Source organism: Triturus cristatus, chromosome 7 (genome assembly GCF_964204655.1).
Source record: "Triturus cristatus chromosome 7, aTriCri1.1, whole genome shotgun sequence".
In the NCBI taxonomy this organism is placed as follows: domain Eukaryota; kingdom Metazoa; phylum Chordata; class Amphibia; order Caudata; family Salamandridae; genus Triturus; species Triturus cristatus.
The window spans coordinates 139,196,470-139,215,981 of NC_140590.1; the positions used below are offsets into that span (position 1 = coordinate 139,196,470).

Consider the following 19,512-nt stretch of genomic DNA (forward strand, 5'->3'; position numbering starts at 1 on the left):
CCATGTGCCCTGCAAGACAAGTGGACGGGGCCCTTCAAAATGGTCGAGCGTAAAAGCCCCGTCACTTACCTCATCGACATGGGGTCCACCCGGAACCCCCTGCGGGTCCTCCACACCAACCGGCTCAAACCACACTTTGTGCGCTCCGAACTAAGCCTCCTGATGGCGACAGACAGTGGTACAGAAGAAGACTCCGAGCCCCTCCCGGATCTCTTAAAGACTCAGGAGAAGGACGGCTCCGTGGATGGGGTCCGGCTCTCCGACGCCCTCACTTCGGAGCAACGCCAGGACTGCCGGGACCTCCTGCTGCAGTTCGCTGCCCTGTTCTCCCTCACCCCCGGGGTCACCCCTTGGTGTTTGCACGACGTAGACACCGGGGACAGTCCCCCTGTCCGGCACCGGGCCTACCGCGTACCAGATCGGGTACGGGCCTGCATACAGGAGGAAGTGGCCAAGATGCTCACGATCGGGGTCATCGAGCCCTCGGACAGTCCCTGGGCCAGTCCGGTTGTATTAGTTCCCAAGGCCGCTGCCCCCGGCACCGCCCCTGAACTGAGATTCTGCGTCGACTACCGGGGCTTGAACGCTGTCACCCGGACCGACGCTCATCCCATCCCCCGAGCAGACGAGCTGATCGACCGGCTGGGGGCCGCCCGCTACCTTAGTATCTTCGACCTAACGGCGGGCTACTGGCAGATCGGCCTCACACCCAGGGCTCAGGAACGGTCAGCCTTCTCCACCCCCGATGGCCACTATCAATTTAAGGTCATGCCCTTTGGCATGAAGAATGCCCCCGCCACATTCCAACGTCTTGTGAACCAGGTCTTGGCAGGGCTCGAAGAATTCAGCGCTGCCTACCTGGACGATATCGCTGTATACAGCCGCCACTGGTCCGACCACCTCCGTCACCTCCAAGAGGTCCTCCAAGCCCTCCAGCGGGCCGGCCTCACCACTAAGGCCGGCAAGTGCCAAATTGGCCAAGGGTCTGTGACCTACCTTGGGCACCAAGTGGGAAGCGGGCTGGTGGCCCCACTACAACTTAAGATTGCTGCCATCCAGTCCTGGCAGCCCCCCGTCACCCAGACCGAGGTCCGAGCCTTCTTGGGGCTCACCGGCTACTACCGGCGGTTCGTGAAGGACTACGGCAGCATCGTGGGGCCCCTCACGGGACTCACATCCAAGAATCAACCGAAGCGGGTCCACTGGACTCCTGATTGTCAAGCGGCCTTCGAGGAGCTGAAGGCCGCCCTGTGCACCGCCCCGGTGCTCCAGGCCCCCGATTACAGTCGGGAATTTGTGGTGCAGACCGACGCCTCCGACCACGGCATCGGGGCCGTCCTCTCTCAGCTGAACCCCGAAGGTCATGACCAGCCGGTGGCCTTCATCAGTCGACGTCTCCTGGCCCGAGAACAGCGTTGGAGCACCATCGAGAGGGAGGCATTTGCAGTAGTGTGGGCCCTCAAAAAGCTCCGACCCTATCTCTTCGGTACCCACTTCCGGGTACAAACCGACCACCGACCCCTGCAATGGCTGATGCAGATGCGGGGGGAGAACCCAAAACTCTTGCGCTGGTCCATTTCCCTGCAGGGAATGGACTTCACTGTGGAGCACCGGCCAGGCCAAGACCACGCCAACGCGGATGGCCTGTCCCGCTTTTTCCGCCTCGACGAAGAGAGTCCCCAAGGAGATGGGTGACTCTCCCCGCCTTCAGCTGGGGGGGACGCATGTTGGACAGGCCACACAGAGGGCTTGCTCCCTCCCCGCACGACAGGGCCCGAGCTCCGGCCCACCAGGCATACCCCCGTGACAAGCCCCTGTACTCCGTCTTCCGACGGACCCTCTGCCCTCGGACCCCTACTCATCACGGGGTCCAGCCCCACCGGCTTCCCCGGCCGGGTCGAGCCGCCATCTTGGGCCCTGCACCACGCGGCCGTGTGGCCCCACCTCGACCCTAACCCCGGGCCTGGCCGGCCCCGACATCCCGGCACCACCATCCACCCAGGAGGTGAGCGGACCACTTGGCAGGTCAATGGGAGAACGAAGTGTCAAGAGCTCTTCCCCCGCCAGGTACCGATCGCCTCCAGCCCCCCAGGCGCTGGCTCCACCCCCTGCTGGGTGTCTGGACACCTTCATCCCGGACCCTCCGACCTCCAAGTGCGAGGGTCCGGACATCAAAGGGCACCAGCCCTATAACTGAGGCAGCTCCGGAACAGGAAGGCAGTTGTATCCTGGAGTCGAGAGACACCGAGTGAACTCAACCCTGACGGTCTACTGGCGCTGCCGTAGCCCGCTCTTGTGAACCATCGTCCTGCCTGCTGGCGCTGCCGCGGCCTTCTGCAACCTTCATCTTCCTGGGACCTGCTGGCGCTGCCGCGGCCCGTTGTAACGACCATCCTCACCGGGACCTGCTGGCGCTGCCGCGGACCGTACATCTTCCTGGGACCTGCTGGCGCCGCCGCGGCCCGTTGTAACGACCATCCTCACCGGGACCTGCTGGCGCTGCCGCGGACCGTACATCTTCCGGGGACCTGCTGGCGCTGCCGCGGCCCGTTGTATCGACCACCCTTACCGGGACCTGCTGGCGCTGCCGCGGACCGAACCACCTTACCCCCAAGCTCGAGGATTGTGAGCGCATCATCATCTCATCCGAACTACCTGATTGGTAAATAGACTGACCCGCTACCCCCTTCCCTACCTTACGAGACTCTAATCGAGGGGACCCCTGCGTCCAGACCTCCTTGTACCATTCTACCGTATCATAACTAAGTACCTATAAAGAACACTGAACCTTATCCGTGTGTGATATCTGTCTGTGGGGGGGGAAGTTACTTGTCTGTACGGTCGCTGGAGACGGCTCTCCCCGGAGACCTCTCCCCCTGACCCCGGCCGGCCCTCCCGGTCCGTCTACCTTTTCTAACAGGTACAGAAAGAGAGAAGAGGGGTGCCAAAAGAGGCCAGAGGGATGCAGAAATTTGCAAGCAAGGTGCAGAAAGAAGCAAGAGCAGTGCACTAAGAAACAACATGGGTGCAGAAGGAGGCATGAGGGGTACAGAGAGTGGCAAAAGAAGAGCAGAAACAAGAAAAAGAGGTGCAGAAAGAGGCTAGAGTGGTGCAGAAAGAGGCAAGAGAGGTGCCAAAGGAGGCAAGAGAGGTGCATAAAGAGGGAAGACGGGTACAGAAATAGGCAAGTGGGGTACAGAAAGAAGCAATAGAGGTGTAGAAAGAAGCAAGAGAAGTGCAGAAAGAACTGACAGAGGTGCAGAAAAATGCAAGAGGGATGCAGAAAGAGGCAAGAGAAGTGCAGAAAGAAGCAAAAGAGGTGCAGGAAGAGGCAAGAGGGGTGCAGATAGAGGCTAGAGAAGTGCAGAAAGAACCAAGAGATGTGCAGGAAAAGGGAAGAATGGTGTAGAAAGAGGTATGAGGGGTGCAGAAAGAAGCAAGAGAGGAGTAGAAAGAAGCAAGAGAAGTACAGAAAGAAGCAACAGAGGTACAGAAAGAGATAAGAGGGGTGCAGAAAGAGGCAAGAGAAGTGCCGAAAGAAGCAACAGAGGTGCAGAAAGAGGCAAGAGAAGTTCAGAAAGAGGCAGCAGAGGTGCAGAAAGAGGCAGAAGAGGGGCAGAAAGAGGGAACAGGGGTGCAGAAAGTGAGTAGAGGGGTGCTGAAAGAGCCAAGAGGGGTGCAGAAATTTGCAAGCGAGGTGCAGAAAGATTCAAGAGCAGTGCAGCAAGAAATAACAGAGGTGCAGAAGGAGGCAAGAGGGATACAGAAAGAGGTAAAAGAAGAGCAGACACATGAAAAAGATATGCAGAAAGAGGCAAGAGGGGTGCAGAGAGAGGCAAGAGAGGTGCACAAAGAGGCATGAGAGGTGCACAAAGAGGGAAGAAGGGTACAGAAAGAGGCAGTGGGGTGCAGAAAAAAGCAATAGAGCTGTAGAAAGAAGCAAGAGAAGTGCAGAAAGAACCAACAGAGGTGCAGAAAGAAGCAAGAGCCATGCAGAAAGAACCAACAGAGGTGCAGAAAAATGCAAGAGGGGAGCAGAAAGATACAAGAGGGGTGCAGAAAGATACAAGAGAAGTGCAGAAAGAAGCAAAAGAGGTGCAGAGAGAGGCAAGAGGAGTGCACAAAGAGGCCAGAAAAGTGCAGAAAGAAACCAAAAGATGTGCAGGAAAAGGGAAGAAGGGTGTGGAAAGAGGCATGAGGGGTGCAGAAAGAAGCAAGAGAGGTGTAGAAAGAAGCAACAGAGGTACAGAAAGAGGAGAGAGGGGTGCAGAAAGAGGCAAGAGAAGTGCAGAAAGAAGCAACAGAGGTGCAGATAGAGGCAAGAGAGCGGCAGGAAGAGGGAACAGGGGTACAGAAAGAGAGAAGAGGGGCGCCAAAAGAGGCAAGAGGGATGCAGAAATTTACAGGCAAGGTGCAGAAAGAAGCAAGAGCAGTGCAGTAAGAAGCAACACAGGTGCAGAAGGAGGCACAAGGGGTACAGAAGGTGGCAAAAGAAGAGCAGAAACAAGAAAATAGGTGCAGAAAGAGACTAGAGGGGTGCAGAAAGAGGCAAGAGAGGTTCCAAAAGAGGCAAGAGAGGTGCATAAAGAGGGAAGAAGGGTACAGAAATAGGCAAGTGGGGTGCAGAAAGAAGCAATAGAGGTGTATAAAGAAGCAAGAGAAGTGCAGAAAGAATCGACAGAGGTGCAGAAAGAAGCAAGAGCTGTGCAGAAAGAACCAACAGAGGTGCCGAAAGATGCAAGAGGGGTACAGAAAGAGGCAAGAGAAGTGCAGAAAGAAGCAACAGAGGTGCATAAAGAGGCAAGAGGGGTGCAGAAAGAGGCTAGAGAAGTACAGAAAGAACCAAGAGATGTGCAGGAAAAGGGAAGAAGGGTGTAGAAAGAGTTACGAGGAGTGCAGAAATAAGCAAGAGTGGATTAGAAAGAAGCAAGAGAAGTACAGAAAGAAGCAACAGAGGTACAGAGAGAAGAGGGCTGTAGAAAGAGGCAAGAGAAGCAACAGAGGTGCGGAAAGAGGCAAGAGAAGTTCAGAAAGAGGCAGCAGAGGTGCAGAAACAGGCAGAAGAGGGGCAGAAAGAGGGAACAGGGGTGCAGAAAGATAGAAGAGGGGTGTTGAAAGAAGCAAAATGGGTGCAGAAATTTGCAAGCGAGGTGGAGAAAGAAGCAAGAGCAGTGCAGTAAGAAACAACAGAGGTGTAGAAGGAGGCAAAAGGGGTACATAAAGAGGCAGAAGAAGAGCAGAACCAAGAGAAAGAGATGCATAAAGAGGCTAGAGGGGTGAAGAAAGAGGCAAAAGAGGTGCACAAAGAATGAAGAAGGGTACAGAAAGAGGCAAGTGGGGTGCAGAAAGAAGCAAGAGAAGAGTAAAAAGAAGCCAGAGAAGTGCAGAAAGAACCAAGAGACGTGCAGGAAAAGGGAAGAAGGGTGCAAAAAGAGGCATGAAGGGTGCAGAAAGAAGCAAGAGAGGTATAGAAAGAAGCAAGAGAAGTGCAGAAAGAAGCAACAGAGGTACAGAAAGATGCAAAAGGGGTGCATAAAGAGGCAAGCGAAGTACAAAAGGAAGCAACAGAGTTGTAGAAAGAGGCAAAAGAGGTGCACAAAGAGGGAACAAGGGTGCACACAGAGGCAAGAGAGATACAGAAAGAACCAACAGAGGTGCGGAAAGAGGCAAGAGGAATTTAGAAATGTGCAATAGAGTAGCAGATAGAAGCAAGAGCAGTGTAGAAAGAAACAACAGAGGTGCAGAAAGTGGCAATAGGGGTGCGGAAAGAGGTAAGACAAGTGCAGAAAAAAGCAAAAGAGGTGCAGAAAGAGGAAAGAAGGGTGCAGAAAGAGGCAACAGAGGAGCAGAAAGAGGAAAGAGGGGTGCAGAAAGAGGCAAGAAGGGTGCAGAAATTTACAAGACAGGTGCTGAAAGAAACAAGAGAAGTACAGAAACAACCAAGAGATGTGCAGAAAGAGGCAAAGAGGGGTGCAGAAAGAGGCAAGAGAAGTGCAGAAAGAGGCAACAGAGGTACAGAAAGAGACAAGAGAACTGTAGAAAGAGGCAAGAGAGTTGCACAAACAGGCAAGAGGTATGCAGAAACAGAGAACGGGTACAGAAAGATGGAAGAGAGGTGTAGAAAGAGGTAAGAAGGGAGCAGAAAGAGGCAAGAGGGGTTCAGAAAGAAGCAACAGAAGTGCAGAATGAAGCAAGAGAAGTGCAGAAAGAAGTAACAGAGCTGCAGAAGGAGGCAAGAGAAGTGCAGAAAGAGGCAAGAGAGTTGCAAAAACAAGAAAAAGAGGTGCAGAAAGAAGGAAGAACTGTGGAGAAAGAACAAACAGAGGTGCAGAAGGAGGCAAGAGGTGTGCAGAAAGAAGAAAGAGGGATGCAGAAATTTGCAACAGAGGTACAGAAAGAAGCAAGAGCAGTGCAGAAAGAACCAACTGAGGTGCAGAAATAGGCAAGAGGGGTACAGAAAGAGGCAAGTAAAGTACAGAAAGAAGCAAGAGAGGCGCAGAAAGAGGCAAGAGAGGTGCAGAAAGAGACAGGAGAGGTGCAAAAAGAGGCAAAAGGGAAATAGAGAGAGGTAAGAGGGGTGCAGAAAGAAGCAATATCAGTGCAGAAAGAACCAACAGAGGTGGAAAAAGAGGCAAGAGTGGTGCAGAAAGCAGTAGGAGAGGTGCAGAAAGAGGCAACAGACGTTTAGAATGAGGCACGAGAACTGCACAAAGAGGCAAGAGAGTTACAGAAACAGACACAAGAGGTGCAGAAAGAGGGAACAGGGTTGCAGACAGAGGCAAGAGAATTGAAGAAAGAGGGAAGAGGGATGCAAAAAGAGGCAAGAGAGATGCAGAAAGAAGCAAGAGCAGTGCAGAAAGAACAGAGTTGCAGAGAGAGGTAAGAGAGGTGCAGAAGAGGTGAGAGAAGTGCAGAAAGAAGCAAAAGAGGTTCAGAAAGAGGCAATAGGGGTGCAGAAAGAAGGAAGCGCAGTGCAGAATAAACAAAGAGATGTGCAGAAAGAGGCAAGAGAGGTGCGGAAAGAGGCAAGGGATGTGCAGAAAGAGGCAAAAGGGGTGCAGAAAGAGGTAGGAGAGGTACCCAAAGAGGGAAGAGGCGACAGAAAGAGGCAGGGGGTGCAGAAAGAAGGAAGAGAAGTACAGAAAGAGACAAGAGAGGTTCAGAAACTGGCAGGAAATGTGCAGAAAGAGGGAACAGGGGTGCAGAAAGAGACAAGAGAGGTGCAGAAAGAGAGAAGAGGTGTGCAGAAAGAGGCAACAGAGGTGCAGAAAGATGCAAGAGAGGTGCAGAAAGAGGCAAAAGAAGTGCATAAAGAAGCAACAGAGGTACAGAAGGAGGGAAGAGAACTACAGAAAGAGGCAAGAAAGTTGCAGAAACAGGCAAAAGAGTTGCAGAAAGAAGCAAGAGAAGTGAAGAAATAGGGAAGATGGTGTAGAAAGAGACAACAGGGTTGCAGACAGAGGCAATAGAGGTGCAGAAAGTGGGAAGAGGGGTGCAGAAAGAGACAGGAGGGGTTCAGAAATTTGCAAGAGAGTTGGAGAAAGAAGCAACAGCAGTGCAAAAGAACCAACAGAAGTGCAGAAAGAGGCAAGAGGGGTGCAGAAAGAGGCAAGAGAAGTGAAGAAAGAGGCAAGAGAGTTGCACAAAGAGGGAAGTGCGGAAGGGGCAGTGTGGGGGCAGCGCATGGGGGCAGTACAGGGGAAAAAATAATGCCTACCTGCATTCTGCAGCGTAGTGCTCTTCTGGCCTATGCTCCTCAACTCCTGGCATGCCACAGGCTCCCCCACGCCAATCCAGATGCTGCTTTTATGCTGGTATTACCCAGCATGAGAGCAGTGCTGTGATTGACGTGAGCGCCATAGTTAGGTGCTCACTAAAGGACTACGACCATCTGCTTGTTCTCCACCCGGCTGTAAAGCACAGCTCGGGTGGAGAGATTGAAGTGCACATGATGGTTTGGCCGACCTTAGACGGCCGGCCAAACTGTCATGTGCACTTGAAGCAGGGCCATCACTTCTCCTCCTTCCTGAGGCTGTGTCGACATGCCGGAATGGACAACCCCACCTTCGGCTCAGGTGCAGGAAGTTGGCAAGTAAAAATACAATGATAATAACCTTTGTTGTTATTTTATTTTTCATTTTTTACTTCTCAAAAGCAGTGGGGCGACGCACCTCTGCCTTAGTGGTAGAGCAGCCACTGTCATGCTTTTTAGAGAGAATTCGACAAATGTGAAACCAAACTTGTTAAATGACCAGCAGTCTCCATCCCATGCAAATGACAACTCCCGGGTGCAAAAATGGCATGCCACAAGTCTAACAGAAAACAGTATCAAAAGGGTTCAGCACAAGTTGTTGCACCTAGTAAGAGTTATGTAACAGAGCACACACTTTCCAATATAAAGAGTACGTCTACTGACACAATACCTTACTAATATAGGCAGACTACAGGAACAATGAATGTGCAACTGAGGCATGTTTTATTAAGCACCTTGAAGCTTTTGCACAGCAGCATTGTGTCTACAGTCTGGTACTGTAGACATGAACCTTACATGACCTTTACGCATGCTTCATCTCGCACCAGCACGCCATTCTTTTGTTTTCACTTTAACAACAATGGATGTTTGTTTTGCCTTCAATCATTTTTCTTTAAGTAGCACAAACATCTAAGACGAAAAGTGGGCGATGCAACTGAATTATTTACTGAATCACATATAATTGTGGAAAAACATAGTTAAGATGGATAAAAGCAACACAGAAACATGAAAAGCAATGACGAAAGATTTTATTAATTTTGCACAGTAAATCATTACTTGTCTACTGGGTTAAGGGGCACACCCAAAGGGCAAAAAGACCGGGACTTTAGATGCTGCTGACACTTTTATGCATTAGCACCTTTGTTCCAGATTAGATCACTGCTTTTATGATTTTTACTGGTTTTTAGGAACTCTGCTACCCCAGCTAAGGTATGCGTGTCAGTCACGAACTTAAAAGCCGTTTATCTTTATTCTCTTTTCTATTCTAAATATGCAAATACCACACATTGTAAGGACTTTAATTAATCGAACAATAAAGAACCATTCATTCATTCACAGAGTCGTTGTCATTTATGTATGAATGTGGTATTTGTGTAGGGTAAATCTAGCTGATGGCAGCCGATCATTGTGGTATGGCAAAACAGGCATGCTCTAAACTATCTAGTGTTCAAAGGTTACTTACCTCGTAATAGAGGCATTCCGGGTCAAAATCGTAGTCGTCATCTGGACTAGCGGTGCTCTCTGACTGGCTGGGAGCATCCTAGAATAGAGGAGAAAGTTAGTCTGAGAATGGAACTCACAGAAATACAGGCACAAGAACGTTGTAGCCATGGTGGCTAATACGTGAGTCTGGAAATACAGCATCAAAATCTGCGTGTTTTTCTTCCTTTGGGGTAAATAACGGGCCCAAACCTGCAAATATTTACCTCTATACACATTTATTTACCGGTTCTGGTGAGAAATATGTGCTAATCTTTAGGTCAAAGTGCAGGTTCTGTCTGCTGAGACAGCGGGATAGCTAAACAGGCATGCTCTAAACTGTCTAGAGTTCAAAGGTTACATACCTTGTAATAGAGGCATTCCGGGTCAAAATCGTAGAGGTGCTCTCTGACTGGCTGGGAGCATCCTAGAATAGAGGATATAGTTAGCCTGAGAAAGTAACTCATAGAAATACATGCATGAGGACGTTGTAGCTGTGGTGGCTAATACGTGGGTCTGGGAATACCGGGTCAAAATCTGTGTGTTTTTCTCCCTTCTGGGTAAATAAGGGGCTCAAATCCGGAAATATTTACCAATGCACACATTTACCACCTGTTTGGTTCTGACGAGAAATATGTGCTAATCTTTAGGTCATAGTGCAGGTGCTGTTGGCTGGGTCTGCGAGATGGCTAGGCAGGCGAGGAGAGAGCATTGGCTGCCCCCCCTCCAGCACCTATAGAGTCTTCAAACTTTTTAACGCTGGTCCCCGAGTCAAAAAATACAATTCATCGGTCTTCCCCTCACATTTTTCCGCAAATATTCTATTTTTTTATTTTTAAAGTTTAAGGAGAGATTGATTAAAATCCTAAAAGGAATACATTCATTGAAATACATATGAATACAACATTAGAGAATGAAAAAATAAAAAGTGCGACAATAAAAACAAAATAATAATAATAAATAAATAAGTAAGGAGGGATGGGGGAGAAGGACTAAAATACAAATGAAACCACACTGCATAATGTCTGATTGCAAGTATCAAGAAAAACCTATAACTATGTAATCAACCAATAACAATAGAATAAGGAAAAACATTACAGATAGGAAGGGAATCAAGGGGGTTTAAGAACTTCTTGAATTGCAGGTGAAAGTATAGGAAATCTTTTGGCCGAGTTATCTGAAAACTGAGTAATTGGTGACCACTATTCTTGCTGTTTCAAAACCAGAGACCAAGCATGCATATATGCAGTATCTAATCTATGATTATAACAGACTGCATACCACCATGCTTTTGACGATAACTGCGTAAAATCTTTTTAATGCTTAGTGATTTGTTGAAAAGCAACTGCCAATAAAAGGTCTATTATGTGCACATTAAAGGAAACATTAGCCCACACATTGGATACACTTCCTAGGAAAACATTTAAAATAGAGTAGGGTATATTTAATCAAAATATGTAATTAATCTGATCCCAAACTTGATGACATAAAGTGGAGGCATAGGAACAAGTAAAAAGTAAGGGCCCGATTCACAAAAGTAATCTGAGACAAAATCCTAACTTTACGAATTTCGGTATTCACAAAATGCATTTAGGAGTCGTAAATTTAGGAATCCTAACTTTACTACTCCTAAAGCATTTTGTGAATACCGAAAGTCGTAAAGTTAGAATTTTGTCTCAGAATACGTTTGTGAATCGGGCTCTAAATGTTTAAGGCCAGCCTGTTGTGCAGTACACATCCAACATGTATCTGGTGTATCGGAATGAATTCTATGAAGAAGAGCAGACGTTGTAAAAAGTCTATTATAAACAAAAAAAAGGGTTTGCGTTGTATTGGCTGCACAGGAGGATTTTCTAATCTTGATCCAAATCTGTTTCCATGTAGAGAGAGGTATGGTAACTTGAAGGTCAGCTTCCCAAGCAGGTTCGACTGGGGATTTATGACAATCACTTATAGAATGTTGGAGGAGGGAATATATGGAAGAGGCCTTTGGATTAGTAGGTGGAAGATTGATAAAATTGATCGAAGACGATGAGTTAAAAAGTGCAGCCAACTAGAAGGAATAGTATGCCTAAAATATTACATTTTGAAGGAGAAGAAATCCATGACGAGAAGCAGATGATGAACCAAACAACGTAGAGGCCTCTGAGAAAGAAAAATAAAATCTTTTTTTTTACAACTGTTTGACTCAAAGTAGCCCTTTAGTTCTCCAAGAGGGCCAATAAATAGATATATTATTTAGTCGTATCAAACGATTATGCCAGATTGGAGAATCCCAAAAAGTTTCCAAGTTTATAGAGGGACACAGAATGACTGAACTCAGCAATTTACTTGTATGGCGAGCAATCGGAGTACATATCTTCCGAGGCGTGCATGTAAAATTGATGATTTTAGAAAACGAAAATGGAAAGAGAAACTCTTGTTCTCAGTCACCCCATAATAGAGTGAATAAAGAAGAGGAAGACATCCAATGAGCAGATTGCTTTAAATGAAATGCTTTGTGGTAATTAGCAAAATCGGGAAAATGTACACCTCCCTTTACTTTCGGTGCTTCAATTTAGATCAGGACATACACATTTTTTTTTGTTATTCTAAAGAAAAGAGGAAAAGATAGAGTACAGTTTCCTATAAGATCTAAGCGGGATATTTAACAGAATATTAGAAATAGTAAATAAAATATTAGGAACTAACATCATTTTAATTGTGTCCAGCCTGCCCCACCAAGATAAGTGCAAAGGATGCCATCTAGAAGTTAAGGAAGTAACTTTCTGAATGCACACATCTAAGTTGATAGAAACTGAGGGGGTGAATTGAAGACTCAGGTATTTAATTTGATTACGCCTCCATATAAAGTTAGAGGAAGAAAAGTCATGTTTAAAAGTAATTTTATTTAAAGTTAAAAGTTTGCATTTGTCAGTATTTAATGTATAGCCAGAGACCAAGTTATAAGATACAGCCTCTTCTGAGAAGGCAAGAAGACAGGATTGAGGTTGAGACAAAAATATTAAGATGTCATATGCATATGCAGCTAGTTTAATATGTTGAGCATTGTAGGAAAACCCATTGATAGAAGGATTTTGACTAATCTTGGAAAAGAAAGGCTCAAGTGCCAAATTAAAGAGAAATGCAGATAGGGGATAACCCTGCCTAACTCCCCTGCCCAAAGGAAAAAAAGCAGAAGTAAGACCATTAGCGCAAATGACAGCTTGTGGGGAAGAGTATGAGAGGGAGATCAAGTTAATAATTTTAGGGCTAAAACCAAACCAACAAAGAACATGAAATAAAAAAGACCAGTTAACCCTGTCAAAGGCCTTTTCAGCATCAAAAGCAATGGATGCTGAGGGTTCAGGGAAGTCAGCAGCCTTATATATAACATCAAAGAACAGACGTGTATAATCTGATAGGTATCACCTTGAGACAAACCCTGATTGTTCCTTCCCAAGAAGATTAGGCAGGAGAGGCTGTAGCCAAGTGGCCAAGGTCTTTGCAAAAAGTTTATAATCTAAATTGACCAAAAAGATGGGTCTTTAATTTCTGCAATAACGTAAATCTTTACCATCTTTTGGGATAAGACAAATAAGTGCTTTGAGAAAAGATCAAGAAGACATGGAAGAATCAGAAAAAGATTTGATTAAAGTAAGTAATATGGGTAAAAGAATATGAGAGTAATGAATATAAAATTCTGCAATAAAGCCAACGGGCCCTGGGGCCTTATCTTTTAGGAGGGAAAGCATAGCAAGATGTAACTCAGAAAGCGATAGTTCCTTTTCCAAAGAAGAAAAATCTATATGAGAAAAATCTGAATTTTGAACAGAGGAAAAATACTAGAGAATGTCTTGATCTGAAGTTACATATTTGGGTGTATATAAATTGCCATAAAAGGAGCAGAATTGGTTCAAAATGTCTGGGTCAAGAGAGTGCGTGAGACCAAAATCATCTGTTATAGATTCAATAAGTAGCTTGTTTTGTTTAATTTTAAGATAATTTGCTAGCAACTTGCCAGATTTATATTGGGGGACCAACATTACAGAGTTGCAGCCGGATCGCAGGAGGTCACGCTATATCCACTCCCTGCTTGCCTACCTGGGAAAACTGAAGCGGAGCAGCCAGGGAATCTCGCCGTTGTGGTCGCACCCGCCGCCGTGCCCTGACATCGCGCGGCCGCGGAGCGGTGCAGACTACAATCCCCAGAATGCCCAGTGACTCCGCCCACTGACTGTTTCCCGTGCCGGAGGAGCTGAAAAGAGGCCAGCCCCCTCCGCCTCGCGGACGCGCGCGGGCGACGCCGGGCTGAGCCCGGGCAGAGGGCGGGCCGTCTGAGGCCGTCGGAGGACGAAGGAGGACGGGCCGGGCCACCCCCCTTGTCACGGCAAGTCATCACCTTGTGTGGATTATTAGTATTGTAGCCCCACTACATAATTTGTGAAGCTAAGAAGTACGCTGCACTCGCAGTGTGATATAGGGAACAGGAAGTAGGAACATTAAATCCACAGTTATGGTGAAACGTGGAGCTAAAGTTTTAGCAGACTCTGCCTGTAACACCATCGATACTTACTTGGTAAAAGCAGTTAGCGCACTTACCCAGGAAATAGATCGCACAGAAAAAAGACTGTCTAAGGGTTCAAACGCACCACCCCCAATTATCCAAGGAAACCAAAACTCCTCTAGTAATAGTGAGGTATCTATAGCGCTAATTCCCACCGAAAGAGATGCCACGTGGAGAAGTGTGGCTCAATGATTAGAGCGGCAGACCCTTATGCAGAGGTCTAGCCCGGGACCAGGGTTCAATTCCCCGCCTCGGCGGGTCTTGACTCAAAAATTCCACGGACCTGATAATTCTCGCCTCGGTGCCATTCCAATCATGGAGTCCCACTCTGCAACTCTGGGCAATAGCTTGCTTAATCTCCACAACGGCCCCCACAACGCTAAGGATGCCTGGCCTCCACCTTGGGGGTGCCCAGGAGTGGACGCCACACAGGGAAAAGCCAGGATGGGTTCCACAGCGGTATTCGTACAAGCGCCTTGAGACCCTTGCGGGTGAGTAGTGCGCTATACAAGTATCAATTTACATTACATTACATTACATATTAGTACCCCCTCTAATATTTCCAACTCCCCTAGACTGTTTGCCACTGATGTCAGTCCTGTTTTAGTTACATCCCCATTGGGAAACAAAACAGGAGCTCGTAGAAAAACACCGGGGTTACTCAATGGGCCTAAGAAAAGAGGGAAAAAATCTATTCCTGTAGACAGCAAGACTGTTACACGCTCCAGGGCTAATCTATGCATTTCGGAAAAATTTAACCCGGAGACGATTTGTGACAAACTCGCTGAACTGATTAAACCGCTGTATGAAAAGGTGGATAATTTAGTCAGGGAGGTGAACAAATTAAGAGGAGATATTGATAAAGTCAGGTTACGCTTCCCACTTAAGACAGGTATAGAAGTTTCAACCACAACTACGGATATGGCTGTAAGGAACACAGAGGTTCCAACTTGTATTAAAGAAAAGACCCCTACAACCCAGCCATGCAGAGAGTTAAGTAATCCTTCCACCATAGCCTTGGGTGAGAAACTAATAGAAACAGTCACTGAGAAAAGACAACCAAATAGTAAAACTGTACCTATGGAACAAGCATGTTCGGAGAAAGAAGTCTATATGGCTTCAAATAAGGCTGGAAAAATATCACCTTGCATTAATTTGCCCCCAGAATGCAGCCCATATGTCGCTGTACTTGTGAATATTCCCAAGCTAAGAAATGGCCAAGAGGAGAGCAATGAAACACTCAAGAATAAAACACTCCACTGGTTGGCCAACAATTGCAATTTTCCTATGATAGGGGCTAACCAGATTATATTAGCACAAAGAGTAAGCTGGATAGGTCCCCTTAGAAAAGAGTTTGAAGGAGATTGCGTTGTAATACATTTTAAAACCTGCTCTTGGGCGAAAAATACTCTTAAACATGCCCCTGCTCCCTCAGCCTGGGAATATAACACTACTTTACTACCACTAGGCTATTTCTATAGGCACTTACTGGAATCCAGTTTCCCATTTAAGTCTCATCACCCAACGAATTCCCGCTACGTAGATACGTTGAGATTAAGCTACTATACCCCTGTCCCCACACATAACAGATTCCAAGTATTTGAATCCATGGAGGACATTGATTGACATAATCCTGGCAAGGGTACTGTTTATGACAATAATTCCTCCCCTCACATAATGAATGAAGTTCTTAAAACTGTAAGAGGAGAGAAGGTTCATCAAGACATTTCCTATACATCCATAACTGTGGAAGCCGTTCAGTTACCCACCACCCCCCAACTAACTTCGGTAGTTGTTGATAAAGGGACTTTCTGGATTAACAGGAATAATAATACTGATGTTATCTCATCCAACCTGGCAACTGATGAAGAAACAGTTGATGGCATTTTAACTCCCGAACCTAATTTGGACGGTGGCCTCAGAATAATCACATGGAATATAGCTGGCCTAAATAAAAAATTGGACACTCCCTTCTGGAAAGACTTCATCAACACAGGACATGACATAATATGCCTTCAAGAGACTTGGAGTGAGGAGTCTATTTTTATTGAGGGTTATTGTGCTTATTATTTGAATGCAGTGAGTTCCATTTCTGGCAGAGCAAAGGGAGGCCTTCTTGTGCTGATATCAACCAAACTTTATTCTTGTAAAATCAGAAGCTGTGTGTCAGTGGGTGTCCACGCTCAGGTATTATGTATTGAGTTTGAGGGAGGAAAAAACCTAGTTTTGATTAATTATTACAACATCATATTTTCCAAAGAGAGAGATAAGATCCTGACACCCCTGGACGCGGAATTAGAGAGGGTACTGGAACTCCCGGGTAATCAATCAGTCATTCTATGGGCGGGTGATTTTAATATCAGCCCGTGTATGTTTGCTATGAATGATCTTTGTGGGCTACGCAGGGAGAGCGGAAACACACAGGATGCCGATTATTTACATTTCTCACACTGTACGTATGGCATGGCCTTAAACCAGATGTTAGCAAAATATGATTTGGATTTGTTAAGTTGTACTAAAAATAGAGATAATGTTAGCTGCCCTACTTTTACTGGTAGAGATGCCAATACTTTTATTGACCATTTCTTACTTTCAAACAACACTGTTTTCTCTAATTTATGGGTTAACGAACAAGCTTTGAGTGATCACAATAGCATTTCCATTTCACTGCATTGTTGGGGTGATGAATTGGGGAATGCTAGTAACTGTATTAACTCTGCCGAAGCTGTAAGACCAAATGGTATGAGGATAAGATGGTCAAGGATTATCCCACATGAATTATTAAAGGAATTGTTGGCTAAACGCAGCAAAGAAATAGAGTACTGCCTTGGCGAGGATATTTCATCTTCTATTATACTTAATAGTGTTTCTATGATTAACGAAACAATAGACAGTTTATTGACCAGGAAATTCAAGAGGGGAAATAAAATGAATTCTGGTTGGTTTGATAATAATTGTACTCGCGCTTTACATGAGCTAAAAATAGCCCTGAGCACTAAACCACGAAACCCCTCAATTATTAAGAACTGTAGAATTATGTACAAACAATCACTCGCCAATAGGAAAAAAGAACTCCAAGAGGAGGCTTGGGATAATCTCAGCCTGGCCGCAGACACAAAAAATAGCAAATTATACTGGGAGACTATTAATAGTACCTTTTTAAAGAATGACAGCGCCCCAGAGTTAACTTCACATGTTAATTGTAATTCATGGATGGAACATTTTTTAAACATTTTTAATCCAGATGGGATTGTTTTAGATCTTTTATTGGATAATGACCTTTCCTGGCCTAGGTTACCACTAAACATAACCCTCGATGAGGTCTTTGAAGGATTGAATAATAGTAAGGGAGGAAAAGCTCCTGGCCCAGATGGGGTCCCGCTCGACCTCTATAAAACCGAAAAGAATTTGTGGGCCCCTCTTTTAACCAGATTTTTTAATGCAACCGCAGAGGGTCAACTACCCACATCATGGGGCCAGTCTTTAATAATTCCTCTTTTTAAAAAAGGCTCTAAGTCGGAGGCAAGAAATTACCGCCCTATTTCTTTATTAGATTCCTCCATTAAAATTCTGAGCAGAATTTTGTTAAATAGACTTGAAAATTGGGCCACAGATAATTCAATCCTATCAAAGGCACAATACGGCTTCAGGAAAGGCCTGGGTACCCTGGAGCAGTGCGTAAATCTTGATCTTTTGATCAATAAATACACTGTTGCTAAGGAGGGTAATTTATTTCTTTGTTTTGCTGATTTGAGCAGCGCTTTTGATCTTGTGGATCATCAAATTTTATGGGACTTTTTACTAGAACTAAATGCTCCAAAGGAGTGCGTCTATTTTTTGGCGCGGCTCTATTCTCAGTTATCCTGCAAGGTTCGTTATGGCCCCCAGGGCAAATGCACACCTTTTTTTAAAGTCGCTAGGGGCATCCGTCAGGGTTGTGTTTTAGCACCGTTTTTATTTTCACTTTTTATTAATCAGATCGACTCAATTTTATGTAAACTACCCTCGGATGCTCCTATTATCAATGGGAATGTAACCCCAATTTTATTGTACGCTGATGATGCGGTACTTATGTCAAGAACACAGGTTGGGCTACAACGTCTTATGGACAGATTTGTGACATTCATTAAAGAAAGAAAATTGGTAGTCAACAAGTCTAAGACATTTGCAATGGCATGCGGGAGGAAAGCTAAATCAACCACCACCTCCTTTTATATTGATAAAGCCAAGATTGAAACTGTCAAATGGTTCTGTTATCTAGGAATAACATTTTCAGGAGATGAGAAATGGAAACAAGAAGATGAAAATGTTAGATCCAAGATGATCAGAAATACTACTAGTATTTTTAGATTTGCTGCCAAATTGGGTCAAAGGAGAATAAAAGAAATGATGACAATTTATAATGCTAGATGTATTTCTGCTGCATTATACGGGGCAGGCGTGTGGGGACACCATAGTGTAAATGCACTACAGAATGATGAAAACAGGTTCTTAAAAAAACTTTTATGTGTTCCCCCATCAGCTTCTACCCTGTTGATTCACAAGGAAGTAGGTATTGATTATGTTGCGGACCTAGCCTCTTTACGCCCATTATTACTCTGGCGATCTATTTGGTCTAAAACAGAAACGATCTTTACACAATCAATTATCAAAGATTGTTTGAGGCTTGATAACTCATCATGTATACCCTGGCTGAATTACATCTGTTATTGGTTCGATCTTTTATTCAAATGTAATGTCCGCCTGAACCCTGAGGCTTCAGGATTGATATCTAAGAAAGACCTCAAATTGAAGTTTCTCTCACACAAGAATGCAACCAGAGAGAAGCAATCTAGAAATCTAACAACTATTGTACAGTATAATGATTTGAACCTCAGTAAAGGCTTCCAGGCCTACCTTTCCTGTGTCACACGCACTTCCCACCGTTTTGTGCTAACGCGTTTAAGATTGGGGATAGCCCATCACTAAGGGGCCTATGCATCAACAATGCCATTTGCGATTCCTTATTAGCGAAAAATAAGGAATCGCTAATAAGGAATAGCAAAAGGCTATGCATGTAGGAATCGCTATTCAAATAGCGATTCCTTAATATTCCTTATTACCAAATCGGTAATACCGAATCGGTAATAAGGAATACCTACCCATTCATTCCTATGGGCTTGGAGGCCCATGGGAATGAATGTAAAGCCAGTCTGTATTAGCGATTCGGTATTACCGAATCGCTAATAGCGGGAGCACTTTCAAGGGTGCCAGGGTGTCAAAAGGACACCCTGTTGCACCCCTGAAAATGATATTTGCACATATGTTGCACACACACATGCTCTAAGGGCATGTGTGTGCGCAACATGAAACTTTGAAAAATGCACAAAAGTGCATTTTTCAAAGTTTTTGCAAATTACCATGCAGTTCATCTTCATGGTATTTTGCTCCCCCTATTAGCGAAATCGCTAATTTTTTAACTTTGATGCATTGCATTTAAGGAATCTCACTTTGGGATTCCTTAAATGCAATCGCTATTTAAGGAATCGGTATTTAAGGAATCCCTATTTAAAGAATCGCTATTTAAGGATTCCTTAAATAGCGATTTCTGCTTTTGGGTTGATGCATTGGGATTGGGTATTTTTTACTTAATACCGGGAGCTATTACCGAATCGGTATTTTACCGACTGGATTTTGGGTTGGTGCATGAGGCTGTTAGTCTCTTTTCCACATATGAAAATTAGATCTGATAAGA

The 19,512-nt window shown here is 45.5% G+C and overlaps 1 protein-coding gene across 1 annotated transcript in view; it reads right to left on the reverse strand.

The window, feature by feature from the left end:
- The window catches only part of LOC146809047 (uncharacterized), a 523,889-nt gene that overhangs the window by 65,638 nt on the left and 438,739 nt on the right, over nt 1-19,512 (reverse strand). The window contains exons 23-24 of the mRNA XM_085615855.1: nt 9,598-9,659; nt 9,216-9,293 (exon numbers count right to left, since the gene is read on the reverse strand). Of these exons, the coding sequence (XP_085471981.1) occupies nt 9,216-9,293; nt 9,598-9,659 (140 nt within the window). The remainder of the gene's footprint in view (nt 1-9,215; nt 9,294-9,597; nt 9,660-19,512) is intronic.